The sequence below is a fragment of the Galeopterus variegatus genome, unplaced genomic scaffold (genome assembly GCF_000696425.1).
Source record: "Galeopterus variegatus unplaced genomic scaffold, G_variegatus-3.0.2 Scaffold8979, whole genome shotgun sequence".
Lineage (NCBI taxonomy): Eukaryota > Metazoa > Chordata > Mammalia > Dermoptera > Cynocephalidae > Galeopterus > Galeopterus variegatus.
The window spans coordinates 68,512-88,240 of record NW_007735090.1 but is presented as its reverse complement, the minus strand read 5'-3'; the positions used below and the strand labels follow the sequence as shown (position 1 = coordinate 88,240).

At 37.1% G+C, this 19,729-nt stretch overlaps 1 protein-coding gene across 1 annotated transcript in view; it reads right to left on the bottom strand.

Annotated features, from left to right (window-relative positions):
* CHEK1 (checkpoint kinase 1) overlaps positions 1–19,729 on the bottom strand; it is a 35,207-nt gene that overhangs the window by 10,070 nt on the left and 5,408 nt on the right. Inside the window, exons 5-10 of the mRNA XM_008593302.1 lie at positions 17,040–17,228; positions 16,152–16,256; positions 14,111–14,206; positions 10,216–10,324; positions 9,847–10,024; positions 9,455–9,586 (exon numbers count right to left, since the gene is read on the bottom strand). Coding sequence (XP_008591524.1) covers positions 9,455–9,586; positions 9,847–10,024; positions 10,216–10,324; positions 14,111–14,206; positions 16,152–16,256; positions 17,040–17,228 — 809 coding nt within the window. The remainder of the gene's footprint in view (positions 1–9,454; positions 9,587–9,846; positions 10,025–10,215; positions 10,325–14,110; positions 14,207–16,151; positions 16,257–17,039; positions 17,229–19,729) is intronic.

The following is a 19,729-nucleotide window of genomic DNA, read 5'->3' as shown; positions in this document are numbered from 1 at the left end:
GCGGGAGCGCCGCCGTGCTCCCAAGTGGCGCACTGTAGCAGTGCGCCACCGGGCTGGCCCGCACGTAACAGTTCTTCACATTCTCAGGCTACCAATGGCTTTGGCAGCACTGAAGCTTTCTGGGTTACAAAAATTTCTCAACAAAGGCCATATCTTATGATGTTAGTTAATCAAAAAGCTATTAGTGGTTTAGCTGAAACTGGAGCTGATGTTACAATTATCTCACATAAGGATTGGTGTTCTCACTGGCCCACTCAATCATCGACTCTTACTGTTACAGGGTTAGGTGGTGAGAAACAACCTTTACAGAGTAAATACCCTATTCCTTGTCTCAATTCCTGATGGTCAACCAGAAACTATTTATCCTTATATCCTTAATTTGCCAATTACTCTATGGGGTTGAGATTTATTGGCTCAATGGAATTTACAACTTTCCACCCCTACAAATTTATCCTTACCACCATTGCCACAGAGCCAAACTGACATGGTTATCTGGTCCTGTTTGGGTAGAGCAATGGCCCCTTAAAGGGGACAAAGTCAAGCATGTAAATGCTCTTACACAAGAGCAATTGCAGGTTGGACATACTGAACCTTCTACTAGTCCATGGAATGCTCCTATTTTTTGCATTCTTAAAAAATCTGGAAAATGGAGGCTTTTACATGATCTTAGAGAAATACTGTGTGCAGCACATCCCACATGGGTACTGGTGCCATGTGCCTCTTCTGGCTGTGGCCAGAGGCCACGGCCGTCCTCTTAGCAAAACGTATCATAAGATGTTAACCCTCTACAGTATTTTCTCTCCCACAATGAAATAAGATTAAAAACCAGTAACAGAAAGAACTTTGGAAAACTCACAAATATGTGCAAATCAGACAGCACACCAAAGTCACCAACGGGTGAAGGAAGAAATCACAAGGGAAATTATAAAAAAAAATACTTCTATATGAATGAAAATGAAAACACAACATACCAACTGAGGGAAAGCAGAAAAAGCAGTGCTCATAGGTAAATTTACAGCTATAAGCAGTTACACTAAAAAATAAGAATGATGTGGAGCAACAGAACACATTCACTGCTGGTGGGAATACAAAATGGTATAGCCACTTTGGAAGACAGTTTGGCAATTTCTTACTAATCTACACACTGATATTTACTCATAATTTCCAAAACTTGAAAGCATCCAAGATATCCTTTGGTAGGTGAATGGATAAATTGGTACATCCAGATAATATTATTCAGCACAAAAAAATAAATGAGCTATCAAGCCATGAAAAGACCTACAGAAACCTTAAATGCATATTACTAAGTAAAAAAAAATAAAAAGCCACTCTGAAAATTCTACATAACTGTATGCTTCCATCTATATCACATTCTGGAAGCAAAACCATGAAGATAATAAAAAGTTCAGTGGTTATCAGGGGTTACAGGGATGGGAGGGCAAAATAAGCAAACACAGAAAATTTCTAGGGCAGTGGAACTATTCTGTATAATACTACAATGGTAGATACATATCATTATAAATTTGTCCGAACTCATAGAATGTTTAACATCAAGAGTGAACCCTCATGTAAACTATGGACTTTGGGTGATAATAATGTGTCAATGTAGGTTCATCAATTGTAAGAAATGTACCACTCTGATAGGGGACAACAATAATGGTGGAGGCTATGTATGTAAGGTGGGGAGGGAGCATATGGAAAATCTCTGTACCTTCTACTCAATTTTGCTGTAAACCTAAAATTGCTTTAGAAAAAAAAAGATCTCCAATCAATAACCAATAGGAACAATCACTTGCAAAAGTAAAAAAGGAAGAGCCAGTGCTATGGTTTGAATGTTTGTCCCCTCTAACGCTCAAGTTGAAACTTAATCCCCAATATGGCAGTATTGACGGGTGGGGCTAAGATGATTGGATCGGGAGGATTCTGCCCTCATGAATGAATTAATCCATTCAGGATTAAGGTTAATGAATTAATGAATTAATGGGTTATCATAGGAGTAGCACTAGAGGCTTCATAGGAGGAGAAAGAGACCTGAGCGATATGCTAACATGCTCAGACCTTTTGATGTGTGAAGATACTCTGCACTACCTCAGGACTCTTCAGAAAGCTCCCACCAGGAAGAAGACTCTCACAAGACGCACCACCTCAACCGTGGGCTTCCTAGCCTCCAAAACTGTAAGAAATAAATTTCTTTTCTTTATTAATTACCCAGTTTCAGGTATCCTGTTATAAAGGATAGAAAATAGACTAAGACAGTTAAGTCCAAAAAACTTAGTTAAGTCCAAAAAAGAAGGAAATAATAAAATAAATAAATAAAGATAACAGATAGACAATAGAGAAAAATCAGTAAACCTAAAAGTTAGTTCTTGAAAAGATCAACAAAATTGATTGACCTTTAGCCAGACTAAGAAAAAAAAAATCCCCAAAACTCAAATTATTAAAATTAGGAATGAAAGTAAGGATATTACAACTAACTTTATAGAATTAAAAAGGATTATAAGAGAATATTATGAACTATATGCCAACATGTTCAATAACCAAAATGAAATGGATAAATTCCTAGAAACATACAAATTACCAGAACTGACTCAAAAACAGAAAATCTGAATATATCCATAACAGGCAAAGACATTGAGTCAGTAATTGAAAAATTTCTACAAAAAAAATCCTAGGACCAGATGGCCCCATTCAACCAATGTTTAAAAAGAACTAACATCAATCCTTCTTAAACTCTTCCAAAGAAATAGGAGAGGAGAGAAAACTGCCTAATTCATTCTATGAGGCTAATGTTAGCCTAATACCAAGCCAGACAAAACATTGAAAGAAAAGTACAGATGAATACCCCTTATTAATATAAAGTAAAATACTTTATACTTTTTTGTATTCAGCAAATACTAGCAAATCAAATCCAGCAATATACTAAAAGGATTAAACACTATGACCAAGTGGGATTTATTTCAGGAATGCAAAGTTGATTCAAAATACAAATATCAATTAATGTAATATACCATATTAATAAATGGGAAAATCCACATGATCATCTCGATAGATGCAAAAAACTAACTTGACAAAATCCAATACTCTTTCATGATAGAAACTGTGAAGGTTAATTCTAGGTGTCAACTTGGTTAGATGAAAGAATGCTGAGAAACCTGGTAAAGCAATCTTTTTAGGTGTGTCCATGAGGGTGTTTCCAGCAGAGATTAGTATGACAGTCTGATTAGACTGGGTGGGAAAGACCCACCCTCAATATGGGTGGGAAACCATCCAATCTGCTGGGGGTTCAAAGAGAACAAAAGACACAGGAAAGAGGTGAAGCTCTCTCTCTTGATCTGCTGGAGCTGGGATACACTTCTCTCCTCTCCGCGGACATCAGAGCTTGAGACTCTTCAGCTTTTGGGTTCCAGAACTTACACCAAAGTCACCATCAGCTTCCCTGGTTTTGAGGCCTTTGGACTTGGACTGAGCCATGCTACTGGCATCCAGTTTATACATGGCCTATTGTGGAACTTTTCTTTATAGTCACGTGAGCTAATTTCCCTTGTAAATCCCTCTCATATAATTATAATGTATCCTATTGATTCTATCTCTCTAGAGAACCCTGACTAATACAGAAACACTCAACAGACTAGGGACAGAAAGGATCCTCTTCTACCTGCTAACAGCATCTATGAAAAAACCCACAGCTAACTATATCTAATGATGAAAAACCAAAAGCTTTCTCCTAAGATCAGGAACAAGATAAGGATATCCACTCTCAACATTTCTGTCCAACATACTGTCCAATACTGCACGTCCTAGCAGAGCAATTAAACAAGAAAAAGAATTAAAAGGCAAACAGATTGAAAAGGAAGAAGTAAAACTATATTTGCAAATAATGTGATCTTATACAGAGAAAAACCTAAAGAATTTGCAAAACAGCTACTAGAGCTAATAAGTTCAGCAAATTTGCAGAATACAAGATTGATACATAAAATTCGGTTGCATATACACTGACAATGAACAGTTTGACAATGAAATTTAAAAAACAATTCCATTTACAATAGTGTCAAAAACAATAAACACTTAGGAATAAATTTAACCAAGGAAGTGCAAGACACTAAATAACTACAAAATATTCTTAAAAGAAATTTTAAAAGACCTAAAAAAAAAAAATGGAAAGACATCCTATGTTATTGAATTGCAAGAGTTAATGTTAAAATGGAAATATTCTCCAAATTAATCTATATATTCAATGTAATCCCTATTAAAATTTCAAATTTTATTTTTGCAGAAATGGTCAAGTTGATCCTAAAATTCAGACAGAAAAGCAAGAGACCACAAATAACCAAAACATTCTTGAAAAAAAGGGACAAATTCCAAGGACTCATACTTTCCCATTTCAAAACTTACCACAAAGCTACAGTAACCAAATCAGTGTGGTAGTGGTATAAGCACAGACATGTAGATCAATGGGATAGAATTGACAGCCCAGAAATAAACCCTGTACATCTGTGATCAATTTATTTTCAACAAGGGTACCAAGACCATCCAATGGGAAAAGTCTTTTCACAAATGGTAATGAAACATCTGGATATCCACATGCAAAAGATTAAATCTGGACCCCTACCTCACACCATTACAAATATTAACTCTAAGTGGATCAAAGACCTAAATGTAAGACCTAAACCTGTAAGACTGTTAGAAAAAAATGTAAGAGTAAATCTTTATGATCTTGTGTTAGGCAACAGTTTCTTAAATTTAACACCAAAAGCACATGCAACAAAGAAAAAAATAAATAACTAGAATTCATCAAAGTTAAAAAACTTTTCTGCATCAAAGGACACTAACAAGAAAGTGAAAAGAACAAGAGAATATTCTCCCACAGAATGGGAGAAAATATTTGCAAATCAGGTATCTGACAAGGTTCTAGTATCCAGAATATATAAAGAATTTTTACAATTTAATAAAAAGAAAAAACCTATGTTAAAATATGGACAAAGCATGATCCAGCAATTCCCCTGCTGGGTGTATACCCAAAGGAATGGAAAGCTTCATGTTGAAGAGATACCTGCACCCCCATGTTTACTGCAGCTCTATTTACAATAGCTAAGAGTTGGAACCAATGTTAATGTCCATCATCAGATGATTGGGTAAGGAAAATGTGGTGTGTATATACACAATGGAATATTACTCTGCCATAAAAAAGAATGAAATATTGCCATTCACAGCAACATGGATGAACTTAGAGAAAATCATATTAAGTGAAATAATGCAGGCACAGAAAGAGAAATACTGTATGTTCTCACTCATAAGTGGAAGCCAAAATAGTAAACATATAAATAAGAAAAAGAAAGATACACATTCGCAATAATACAATGAACTTTCAAAAGGAGAACTGAGGTTACTAGAAGCAGGAAGGGAGGGGGAAGGGTGGAACTGGTAGAGGGCCACAAATAGCAATGACAGTGTATGTTATTGAATATAATAATTATTCTGATTTGAGCACACATATAGCACACAAGTATTGATACTCACTCTGTACCCCACAGATATGTACAATCAACTATATTACAATAGAAATAAATAAATAAATAATATGGGTAAAGGATCTGAACAGATATTTCTCTAAAGAAATGGCAATAAGCATATGAAAAAATGCTCAACATCATTAGTTCTTAGACAAATGCAAACCAAAAGGAAAAATAAGGCTGCTTCCGGTCAAGATGGTGGAATAGACGGTCCCCCATGTCACTCTCTCCCACAAATCAACTAATTTACAACTATTAAAAAGCAATGACAGCCAAGGTGGGGCCAATAGAGCTGAGGGGAAGAGGAGAGATCTACTGAGTGTGTAAAGGCAGGAGAAGCCACGATGAGAGAAAGAAAAGATCACTCCCACTCCCACCATTTCGAATCCCAGCTGCTTCAAGTCTGGAACTGGTGAGTGCATGGAGCAAGAGGTGGCAAAAGCCACAGCTATGCCCTTACTATGAAGTTGCTTGGAGATAGAAGGGGAGAAGAGGGCCTTGGTGGCCCTCAGGCCAGCAGGACCACTAAAAGGGTTCCTGTGGACATAGGAGCAAGGAGACACAATAACTGAAAAAAGGAGCCACTCAGAGGCCAGTGAGTCATCGCAAGGCACAAGTGCACAACTTGTCCCATGGAAGTGTCTGAAGTGCAGGCAGTGGGGGAGACAGGCCCACAGAGGGAACACTGGGACACTGCATGGACAGCTGATCAGCCCTCCAATCAGCACAGGCCCACTCTCTGTAGACTGGTCAAGAATATAGAACTGCAGGGGAAGCAGTTTGCTAAAAAGACTCAGGTCCAGACCAGAGTTTCTATACAACCCAGGTGTACCAGATCTCACAAGACCCAGAAGTACCTACAAAGCCAACCATTAAAACCTGAGCTGCAGAAAAAGCCTTCCCCAGGGAATAAGCAGCAAAGCAGCAATTTAGCTCAACTACAGAACTCAAGTGCTGCTCTCCACAGGAAGTTTCCCTGTTTTAGAAGCAAGCAAAGGACAACAAATTAGTTCCAGTGCAGAGTTAAGTAGTGGAAAGAACAAATGATCCAACACAGAACTGAAAGAAAAACAAAATACCCACAGACCAGAGACAAGGTTTGATATTAACTAGTAAACATCTCACTTCACCAAAGAACACCTGTAAACCTAGGAGGACCAGAAACCCCTGGGGCCCCTAAGCCAGGGAGTGGGGAGGGCCAGGGGCCTCAGCCATGCCTGCTGACACCCACAACCAGCCCAGTGACGACCACTGAGTGGCCACAGGAAGCGCCCTGGGCTTCCGAGCTGGGCAATGGGAGACTGAGGGCCTCGGGCCTTGGGCCTTGGCCATGCCCCGCTGACACCCATAAACAGCCCAGCAATGACCACCAAGCTGCTACAGGTAACACACTGGGCTCCCAAGCACGAACAGTGGGGAGCCGAGGGTTCAGTCACACCCCCGACATTTGCATTCAGCCCAGCAAAGACCAAGCCACCATTGGAAACCCCCTAGTCTCCCCTGCAGGAATAAGGGGGGTACCACAGGCTTAACTATTCCCCCTCCTTCCTCCTCTTCCCACCATATTTCCTTCCCCCTTTTCCTCTCCCCCTCCCACCCAACTGCTCCCCAACAACATCTTAGAATGTAAAAACAGATGGAGATGGGGACCGACCCCTCCTCCCACAACCAGGCAAGGAGCATGCCAAAAACACCACTTCCATCTGACCACAGCCACCACAATAGCCACAGATGCCACAAAAGTGGCTAGACGCTACAATCAACGCCTAGACACTACAACCACCATGCACATACAACCACTGGCTAGATGCTACAACTACCGGCTAGACACTACTACCACTGGCTAAGACACTACAACCACCATCCAGCAACTCGAGTGCATTGACACAAGGAGAGTCACTAGCAGAGACCAAAGAAAAGAAGAGGATGCCTCTCTCCACAAAGCCCATTCCAGAGTGCTAGAAGCATCTATTCTATGACAACAGTGGGGGACCTGAACACACCTCTCTCAGCACTGGACAGATCATCTAGGCAACAAACCAACAGAGTAACTGTTACTCTTTCAGAAGGAGAGAAGAAATCTAGGGTTATCAGAGGTGGGAGTGGGGAGGGAGAGGAGGTTGGGGAGGGATTGGACAAGAGGCATAAAGAATAAATAACAATTTGTAATAACATATATGCTAATAATATTGACTTGATCAAAATACGTCAACATTGAACTCCAAAAATATGTATAATCAGTTGGTTGATTCAAAAAAAAAAAAAAATTAAAGGAAAAACAAGATAACACTTCATAAACAATAATATGGCTATAATAAAAAAGCAGACAATAACAAGCTTGGATGTAGAGAAATTGGAACCCTCATACACTGCTGGTGGGAATGTAAAGTGGTACAGCTGCTTTTGAAAAATACTTGGCAGTTCCTCAAAAAGTTAAACATACAGTTACCGTAAGCCCAGCAATTCCAATCCTATGTATATATCTAAGAAATTGAAAACATCTGTTCATACAAACACTTGTACAAGAATGTTCATAGCAGCATTATTCATAATAACCAAAAAGTAGAAACGTCTAACAGATGAACGGATAACCAAAATGTAGCATATCCACACAATGGAACATTATTCATTCATAAAAAGGAAAAAAGTACTGTTACATGCTATAACATGGATAAACCTTGAAAACATTATGCTAAGTAAAAGAAGACAGACCCAAAGTACCATATATCGTATGATTCCATTTATATGAAATGTCCGGAGAAGGCAATACAGAGACAGAAAGTAAATTAGCACTTGCCAGGAATAAGTGGGGTGAGGAATGAGGAGTGACTGCTAAATGATACAAAGTTTTTTTCTGTAGTGATGGAATGTTCTGGAATTAGACAGGAGTGATGGTTGCACAACTTTGTGAATATACTAAAAACCACTGAATTGTACACTTTGAAATGGTTAAAGTGATGATTTTCTGTTCTGCAAATTTTATCTCTATAAATCTACCTAGAAAAAGTGAATCACTTACATGAGGTGAGAGTAAAATCAGGGTAGTCTTACAATTCTACATAGTTAACATTTCCCTCTTTCAATTTTGAAAACTTACAAATCTGCAGAAAAACTGAAAAAAGTGTATAATAAATAACCATATACCCTTTATTTGCCTGAAGACATTCTCCTACAAAGCACAATATTATGACCACACCCAAGAAATCTGACACTGATACACAAACTTTATCTAACATACAGCCTATATTCAAATATTCAAATTTCCCCAATGTTCCAATAACATCCTTTATAGTTTGTTTTTTGTTTTTAAATGAACTTTTTTTTTTTTTTTTGCAGCAGGCAGTTATGGTACAGAGACATGAACCCTTGACCCTGGTGTTACAAGGCCATGCTCTAACTAACTAGGCTAACTAGCCAGCCCTTGCTTTTACCTTTGTTATCCATGATTTAGTCAAAGATCATGTGTGCATTTAATTATGAGACCTCTTTTGTCTCCTTTAATACAGAACAGCCCCTTTGTTTTTCATGACATTAGCATTTTTTAAAAAGCCTAAAGACAGATTAGAATATCTATATTACTAGAGCATAGATATAACATTAACAACAAAAATTGATAGGAGGGATCAGGAAAGATGGGAGAAAGTGTGGGATTGCTAATGTTTCATAGAAGGAGTCAATTGTTATTGTCTACAATTTAAGCTTATGTAGTTTTTAAGAAAATAATGACTCCAGCCACTTAACATTTTTAATAATCTTAGAGAAGTCTTTTAAGAAATATTATTTCTTAAGGTAAAGAACATTTTACTTAAATTCCTTGAATTTCAATTATTTCTTTTTCAAATTAAACTATTTTGAATTTCTAAAATATCCTGAAAATGATAGTTTTTACTCAAATATTTAAGTTTTCTTCAGGAAAAGATACAGTGAAAATCAGTGAAACATACCTGATTCATACAACTCTTCTTCCATTGATAGCCCAACTTTTCACAGGTCTCTTTCAGGCACTGATAAGATTTGTCTGCATCCAATTTGGTAAAGAATCGAGTCATTCTTTTGACCAAACGCTGCCAGGGATTCTACATGACAAATAGAGGAAAACTTAATAAATCTATTATGACCAAAAGCTGTCATATCATAGCTATTTAATCTAAAAATTCTTTTGTTACTTAGTATTCTTTTTCTTAAAGGCCTCCTCTAATTCTTTCTTTCACATCCAAAGAATATGCATAAATTAGAAGTGTTAATATATATATCTAAGATTTATACATTAAAAGTATTTTAAGACAATAAAAATAAAGGGCTGTCATTATTTATTTGAAAAACTAAATTCCCTTACCTGTGAGGATCCTGGTGTGCCAAGTAACTGACTATTCAGAAGCATATGATCAGGACATGTGGGTTGGGAAAAACTGATTCCTTGTACCAGCTTATCAATGTATGAAGGACTGGTATCCCATAAGGAAAGACCTGTCCGTGGTTCTGGCTGGGAACTGGAGTACTTCACATTTTCTTCACTGAGGTATTAAGACAGAGGGGAAAATATGCCTTTAAATAAAATCTGTCAGGCTTTTTTTATATCACACAAGCATTCTCACACTGATAAAATTAATGTTCATTATTTAAAAAATATATATATATATATATACACATTATTCTTCGTGGGAACTACATTCAACAACTATTTAATCTTTATTACTAGTCTTACCTAGAAGCACTGTTTACTGATGAGAAGTCCAAATTGGATTGAACATGCTTAGAGAATCCACTGGGAGATTCCGACACACCACCTGAAGTTACTCGAGGCCTCTTTGCCCCTAAAAAAGAAAGCAAATACAAATGCTTTCAAGTCCTCTATGCAGACATTTTTTTAATTATCCCAACTGGCAACTTGAAGAAGTAAAACAATATCTAAATCCATTTATTTAACACAAAATATATATAAGACAAATAGTGGCTCTTCTCCTACTTGACTTTATAAGAAATGTGGTCACATTATAAACTTACTAAGACTTATTTGTCAAATTAGGTACTTCACAAATCATGACCTGTAAGTATGTTCCAAGTATGGGGTGTCATGCTAAGACCACAATTTTAATGGCGTCTTTTATGGGTAGCAGAACAATGTTCTATGAAGATAGAGAGATCTAGCTAAAGAACCAAAACTTTTTAAAATAAAAAATAATTTATGATAATGGCAATAAGTACTATGAATCTGCTCTAGCCAACATCTCTGTTCCTCTGGAAAAGCTCTACCAAGAATAACCATTATATAGAAAATGACGCTACTATAAATCATGTTTACAATCCTCACCTGGACCCTTAACACTGCCAGTCAATCCTATTTGTTTCTCTAGTCAGTTTTCTCTCCCTTTCTCCACAAGGATCATTTAAAAACTTCTACACTGTTCTGCAATTCCCAAGGCCTCCCTCCATCACCTCATTACTTAGAATATGATACCCTCTCCCATGTCACAGAGAAAATAAATCCACTACACAGAAACTACCTCAACCTGTCACTACCAAATCTGCTAATTTACTTGCATTCCTACCCACTTTTCCTCCCTTCCATCCTCCCATCAAATGTTCAGATTTGTGCTATGGAGCCATACCCACTTCTTAGACTTTCAGCCTCTTCCTCTCTCCTGGATTGGTCCCCAAACCACTTAAACATGCATAAGTTTAGCCAACCTTTCTATTTATTAATCCATTATTCAAATATTTTATTATGACTACTATGTTACAGGCATTATTTTAGGTATTAGGTATTCAGCAATAAACAAAATAAAATAAAAACCCCTGACCTCTTAAATCCTACATTCTACTGAGGATAGACAAACAAACATAAAATAAGTTAAAGTTCAAGTAAAGTTAAAATTCAATAAGTTAAATGGTGATAAGTGCAATGGAGAAAATAAAGCAAAAAAGTGTATTGAGTTAGCCACCAGCCCAGCAATGGCCACCGAGCCAATGTGGGAAGTGGCCCGGGCTTCCATCATTGGGGGACTGAGGGCCCTGGTCACACCCCCCCAACATGAGCAGCCAGCCCAGCGACGACCACCAAGCGCAGCAAGAAAGGCCCAGGGTTCCCAAGCTGGGGAGGTGGGAGGCGACGGCTTTTGCCACACCCCGCTGACATCTGCACCCAGCCCGGCAATAACCAAGGCACCACTGGAAGCCCCCCCCCACCCGTCTCGCCTGTGGGAATGTGGGGGGTGCCACAAGCCTTGATCCCACCCCTCCTCCTTCCTTCGTCCATCACATTTCCTTCCCCTTTCCCCTCCTCCTCCCTCCCAACTGCTCTGCAACAACAACACAGAATGTAAAAAAAATAATACTAATAAAATGAAAAATTTTTTTAAAAAGTGTGTTGGGGGGAAAGGGGTACAGTTTATTTTTATTATTATTTTTTGTGTGTGTGACTGGTAAGGCGATCGGAACCCTTGGCTTGGTGTCGCCCGCACCACGCTCAGCCAGAGAGTGCACCAGCCATCCCTATACAGGATCCAAACCTGCAGCCTCGGCGGTCCCAGCGCCACTGCGCTCCCAGCGCCGCACTCTCCCGACTGAGCCACGGGGTCGACTCAGGCAAGCCAGAGAGTGCACCAGCCATCCCTATACAGGATCCAAACCTGCAGCCTCGGCGGTCCCAGTGCCGCTGCGCTCCCAGCGCCGCACTCTCCCGACTGAGCCACGGGGTCGACTCAGGCATACAGTTTAGATGGCCAGAAGAGACTCATTGAAAAGATGGTATGGAAGTCAATACACAAACAAGATGAGAGAACAAGACACGTGAAAATAAGTCTCACGCGGAAAGGCATTTCCAGGCATAGGGACTTTTCACAACACAGTATATAGAAAGAAATATGAAACTAGTTTTGTGGTGTTAGAAATTTGAAACCTCTTTTGAGATGTTCAATTGTAAAAAGAGAGAGATGAAATAGTACATTGGTAAGGGAGAGTGGGGTTAAGAGAAGTTTTATTACTATTATTATCTATGTTTGTTAAGATGGGAGAAACAGCATGTTCGTATGCTGATAGGAAAGATCCAGTAGAGAAGGAAACGTTAATGATGAAGAAACAGAAATTGCTAGACAACGTCCTTGAGTAGTCAAGAGAAAGAGCTGGCTTGTATCTGGAGCAGTTTATAGCAACAGGGACAAAGTAGAATTTATGAGCCACTGTCATGTACTTTCTTCTCTTACCTCAAATACTCCAAATTCTCCAGATGTTCCTCCAACCTCTCTGGCTACTCCTTCTCTGTTTCCCTGGTCTTTGTCCACCACTTAAATTTGGCATTCCTTAAAACTCCAAATACTCAATTTCATCTACTGCCATGGTTTACATTACATCTGTTTTCAGAAAACTCCAAAATTGGCATCTCAAACTTAGTTGTGTCTCCTAAGTTACACTTACACTCACACGCAAACACACTGAAAACTACTGAACAGTTTTTATTTAGCTCCTCAAATCCAACATGTCCAAATCAAATAAAATTTCCCCTAAAATCTGTTTCTCCTCCTGAGTTACCAGAACCAGAACACAGAAGTCATCTTGATTTTTCATTCCCCTTCATTTTCCACATCTAAACAATCACTAGTTCTATCAGTTCTAGCTCTTACAATTCTTTGGAATCCATCTATTTCCTTCAATCCCATTGCCACCATCTTCTCATATCTAGAGTATAGTACAAAGCCTACTCCACTCTTAACCTCTTCCTATCCATCAAAAACAATGAAAAAAAAAAAGCAGTAGCCAGAAAACTAAAATCAAATATATGACTATGTCATTTTCTTGCCTGAACTCTCTCAGAAGTTTCCCCAATGGCCTTAAGTTAAAGCCCCAAATCCTTAACATGGCTTACAAGGTCCTGCTCCACAATATGGCCACTATCAACCTCTCTTGCCTCATCTCAAAGCTCTCTCCTTCTCACACTTCTCTGTTCACTCATTTACTCAACAGATATTTACTGCATGCCTATGATGCCCCACACACTGTGCTAACCGATGGTGATACAATGATGAAGAAGACAGACATGGTCAATACCATAACGACCTTCTTTCAAGTTCCTCAAATGCACCACTTTCTAAAATCTAAGGTACTCCAAATGCTGCTTCCTCTGCTCAGAATTAAATCTGCAAAACACCTTGCCTGGCTAACTCCTCTTTAATCTTCAAATCTTAGATTTAATGTCATCTTCTTCTTTTTTTTTTTTTTTTTCTGACTGGTAAGGGGATCACAACCCTCGGCACGGTGTGGTCCACACCACGCTCAGCCAGTGAGCACACCGGCCATCCATCCCTATATAGGATCCGAACCCGCTCCCGAGTGAGCCACGGGGCTGGCCCTAATGTCATTTTCTGAGGAAGAAAAGTCTTCCCTCTTCCTTAAGACTTGGTCAAACACTTAGCTATAGTACCCTTATTTTCCTTTTTATAATTATTAATACACAAAATTATTTTTTGTATTTGTTTTTCCTGCTAGACATTATAATCTCCACGAGCACAGAGACCACAGCTATCTTGTGTTCTTGACTTGTGATACTGACTTTGCAAGTACCTTTTCTTCCACAGAAGAAAATATTTGTATTTTCAGAATATTACCTTTCTTGAGTGGTTTGTTGTACCATCTATCTTTTTTGATATCTGGGATAGTAATCCTTACTGATGGATTCTCAACTAGGATTTTATGCAGCAGAGCTGAAAACAAAACATTAAGACAACATTTACAAAAGGGTCATGCAGAATAGAAAAGCCTATGGCTTATGGTAGGGAACACATTCTCTATTGGCCTCCTTATGTCTAAATATTATTTCTGTGGAAGGGAAAGAATAAAGATACTAAATCGTTGCTTTAATTTCATGCAGTTATTCTTTGCTATTGTCTGTATTTTAGAATAGTTTCCAGACCTGATTCTCAATTGGTTACAAATAAGGAGAACTAGAGCCAGGTGGAAATGTTTCTCTTCGTTAAGAAAAAGATACAAAAATCCTGTTAGCCATTTTTAATACTAAATTTCATGACTCCAACACATCATGTTCTCATGTGACCTCCTAATTCACAGTCCTATAGGGAAATTTACTTACCAATAACTTTTTATGGGATTAATATACCCATAATCCTAAAATATCTTAATTATCTTGATAAAGAATCCATACATCTCCCAACACCAAAATTACTTTCTAATGAACCAAAGATTTAAATATAAAAATGAAGCCTTTAAAACACTAAATGAAAACATTGGAAACTTTTTTCAATAAAATATTAGGGTTAGAAAAGACTTTTCCAAACATGACAATATAGTCAGAAAACACAAAGGACAAATTAAAGGTTTGAAAAATATAAAACTTCTACATGTCAAAATAGAATAAGCAACAAAAAATGACAAATTGCAAAAAATATTTGTAACAAATATTAATGTGACAGTAATGTGTTTAAACAAAAACCACAAATCTCAAAGTGATAAGAAAAACAATAAATCTCCTTGACAAAAAAAGAGCAAAATAGACAAAAAGCTAATAAATACATAAAGGGTATATACCTTCATTAGTATTAAATTTAAAATAAAAATAAAAAACAGTATCATTTATAAGCCTATTAGATTAAAATTTTTTTAAAAAATGTAAACTCATGAGACTAGCATGAAATGGTACAAACTTTCTGGAAAAACAAGCCATAATAATTAAAAAACTACATACATCTTTGATCATACAATTTCACTTCTGGGGGTTTATTTTAGGTAAATAATTTAAGGGTATGTGCAAAGATGAAGTTACATGGACACTTGTCATATCTCCTTTATAACTGAAAATTTGGAAAAAATCTAAATAAATCTCCAACATAGTGAATTGGATGAGTATAGTAAGGCATATATGAATAGCAGAATACCATTACAGTCTTTAAAAACAATGATATGCCCTACTATTCACAGAGCATTGAAGCCAAAAAACAGGTTATGAAATAGTATGTACAGTATGATCTCACTTTTTGTAAAAACACTCATTTTTTGTAAATACTTATAATAACTTACATATATAACACAGATAAATTCATTACACAGTTGACCCTTGAACAACATGAGTTTAAACTGTACAGGTCCACTTATACGAGACTTTTTTGCAATAAATACAAGTACAGCCAGCCCTCCTTGTTCTTGGGCTCCACATCCACAGATTCAACTAACCATAGATAAAAATAAGCAGGATGTGGGGCTGACTGGTTAGCACAAGAGTGTCACCTTGTAACGCCAAGGTCAAGGGTTTAGATACCCCCCCATGGAGGGTTGGGGGAGATATAGAGGGGACCAACTTTTCACATCCAGGGATTTCATAAGGCGAACTGCAAGACTTGAGCATCTGTGGATTTTGGTATTCTTGGGGATTCCTGGAATCAATCCCCCATGGATATTGAGGGGCAATAATATATATTTACAACAAAGTGTAGAAACACATAACAGAATATTTTTTAAAAGCTATTTCTGAGTCCTGGGATTAAAGTGTTGCTTTTTCCTTAATTTTTAACTTGTATTTATCTACAAGGATCATAGGTTATTTCTGCGATTACTTGAAATTAAAAAACAAATTCAAATAGCACAAGACTTCATTATCCAAGAAATCAATACTTTCAATCAGGATAACCCAGTTACCTAGAGGAGCAGAATCGATTTTTTTCCAAGGGTTGAGGTATGTTTTTTTTTCTTTCCAATCAGAATATTCCTGACAACTGTCACTGGGCTGGTCCCATGGCAATTCTAAAATAGAAACATGTCCCAGTTTTCTGAGAGTTTATATCATTATACAGAAAAACTTCAAGGGAAAATAATCAATAATATAAATCTATGAAAAGTTTCCTCCAAATTAATTCAGTGTGGTTTTCAAACTAAGTAACTTTAGAGGCACTTCAAAGATAGATGAACCACTTCTTGACCTACTCTTTTCAAAAATGTTTACATGAATCTTCAAAGAGCTAGCTGTGGTGACTTTTCATTTCATAACTATACAAACCTTATTCTAAAAAGCCATTGGGGTTAAAACTTCCAAGTTAGTTATAAATAAGTTACTCTTTGCAATGGACTAAATGTTTGTGTCCCCACCATAAATTCATATGTTGAAATCCTAACCCACAATGAGATGGTATTTAGAGGTGGGGCCTTTGCAAGGTGATTAGGTAATGAGGGTTAGAGCCCTTGTGAATGGGATCAGTGCCATTATAAAAGGACACAAGAGAGCTTGCTTCTGGTGTCCCTGCTCTCCACCACATGAGGACACAGCAAGATGGCCAGAACCAGGAAGAGGGTCCTCACTAGAACACAACCATGCTGGCACCCTGATCTCAGATTTCCAGCCTCCAGAACTGTGTGAAATAAATTTCTGTTGTTCATAAGCTACCCAGTCTATGGTTTTGTTATAGCAGCCCAAATTATTAAAATACTATTATATAAATATGGATTCCCTTGGTTTATTTCATTTATTTTGGTGTAACAAATCTGACTTTTCACAGGACAGGAGTTTTATCATGATAAAATAGCTCTTACCTCCAGCCAACATTGCAGTAAGTACTATTCCACAGGACCAAACATCAACTGGTTCCGCATGAAATTCTTTTCTCTTCAGAAGTTCTGGAGCAACATAAGGTAAAGTACCACACATCTTGTTCAATAAACGCTCACGATTATTATGCCGAAACACTGTGGCCAAGCCAAAGTCAGAGATTTTGAGGTTATCTAAACCAAAAGAAAAAAGGATAACAGTGGATAAAAATTTTTTGCAAGTAGATATTCTTAAAGAAATTAAGTTTTATTGGAAAAAATCACTGGTGTTTCTTAAGGTTTGCAGAACTCTCTACTTGAAAATGACCAAAATAAACCAAAACAAATTTTGAAAAAGAAAAAAATAAAAGACATCATTTATGCTAAAACTAGAAAAAGCCCCATCTCTTCCATTAGTTTAAGAGAAATATCAACACACAAGAGTTTCGACCAGGTTAAAGAAAGATGCTAGAGTCAAAAGGGACTGTCCTTCTGGAAAAGAGTACTCCAAACTTGGGCAGAAAGCAGAGCAAAGCCCTTGCCAGTGGAGGGCAAGGAGACATCAGTAACATACTAGGCACAACTTTCTCAGCAGCAAACAAACCCAGTTGGCAGGAAGAAAATATGTAAAGACACATCAAACTGAGATCCACAAACCACAAGAACTTCTTGTCAAACTGGCTAAGTTGAGAAAAGGACGAAGAACTCTGTACAAAAAAACAAACCAGAAGATCAAACTTCCACTGTAACTTCCCATCTTCAAGAAGAAAATATGTAAAGACACATCAAACTGAGATCCACAAACCACAAGAACTTCTTGTCAAATTGGCTAAGTTGAGAAAAGGACGAAGAACTCTGTACAAAAAAACAAACCAGAAGATCAAACTTCCACTGTAACTTCCCATCTTCACGTTGCGATCCGTTGCCAGACACGGGAAAAAAAAAAAAAAAAGACACATAAATAAAAGTAAAAGATTTGTATACTACAGAAACACAATTTAAAAGGGTAAAAAGTAAAATCCACATGCACGTAAGAAAGCATATAACCTATGATCTAATTTACATTAAATTATATATAATAATAATAATCATTTTTTTTCAGTATCAACTACGTGCCAGGTACATAATATGACAAAAATACACACAAATGCCACACACAAACTGCAGACAGGACTTTCAACCTAACTTATACACAGTGAATATCTACTATAACCAAGTGACAGGCACTAGTGCTAGCCTATGCAGGCAGTAGATAAATCAGTGAAGACTGACAGAAGACAACTGTCATAAATGCTATAAAAACATAAAACATTACAGGATCTTATAGTAAAGGGATCTAACATAGTCTTAGGAGTTAGAGAAAGTCCTCTATTGTCAGAGGTGTCAGTTGGTACAAACTTTTCAGAGGGTAACCTGGCAAAAGATGTCAAAATGTGAAATATTCACTCTTTGAACTAGCAATTCCCACTTGTAGGACCATATGCACTGAAATAATCCCATTTATTCACAAACATAAGGATATTCATAGCAATATTTTTAGTAAATAAATGTCCATCGATAAAGAAATGATTAAATCTTATAATGTATACAATGAAAATTAGAGGTAGTTTTAAAAAAAAATGGTATCTCTATGTGCGGACATGGAATAGGGTATAAGTCAGAAAAAAGTCTAGTGGCATAACAAATACTTATTATAACATGACTCAATTTTTATATTGGGCCTTTGCACAAATTTACAGAATAGTCATCACTGTTCTATTTCTTTTTAAAGTTAGAAACAGCTTAAATGTCCCACAATAGGGGACTGATTCTTTAAAAATCAAGTACATTCACACAGTATAATATGTAAGCCACTGATGATGTTTACCTGTATCTGACTTTGGAAGTAGCTACCATGATTATCCTTTCAACAGTTATATAAGAAACAATCTGAACAAATCACTGAGATTAGGAGTTCCAAGTTACTTATAAGTAGTAATCACTTAAAATACTCATGGATGACTACAGTTTTCCTTGGATTTTGCTATTTTGTTATCCTGAAACATAATACTCGGTTAGGTTAGAGGACCGCACATAATAAATTTGAAATTTAGGAGCATGGTTATAACTGAGAAAAAGAAAGGGGGAATACATTTGTAAAGGAATACACAGGACTTCAAACACTGGCAATGTTTTATTTTTTCTTCTAAAAGATTATTACTAAATATTGAGTAAAAACAAAAGATATTTATATAAAATATATAAAGAAAAACAATATAATGAACATCCACTCACCTGACACACAGTTTGAGAAAAAGAACATTCTATTTCCTTTGAAATCTCCTGTAAATACTTCCCCAAATACATTCTTTCCCCTGCCTTCTCAGAGTTAACTAACATTCTGAAGTTTGTTTTATTATGCCTTTGCTTTTCCTTCTGATTTTTTTCTGTTTGTATCCCTAAACAATATATTTGGTTTTACATATTTTTTGAACTTCTTATAAACTGAATCAGACCATATAAATTATTTTGCATTTGTCTTTTGCTCTACATCATTATATTCCTGAAATTCACCCATTATTCTTGTAGCTATAAATCATTCCATAATTGATCTGTTTTATTGCTGATAGAAATCTGAGTTGTTTACGGTTTTCTTTTTTTTGTCTTTTTTCGTGACCGGCAACGGATCGCAACCCTCAGTGTCGCGCCTGTACCGG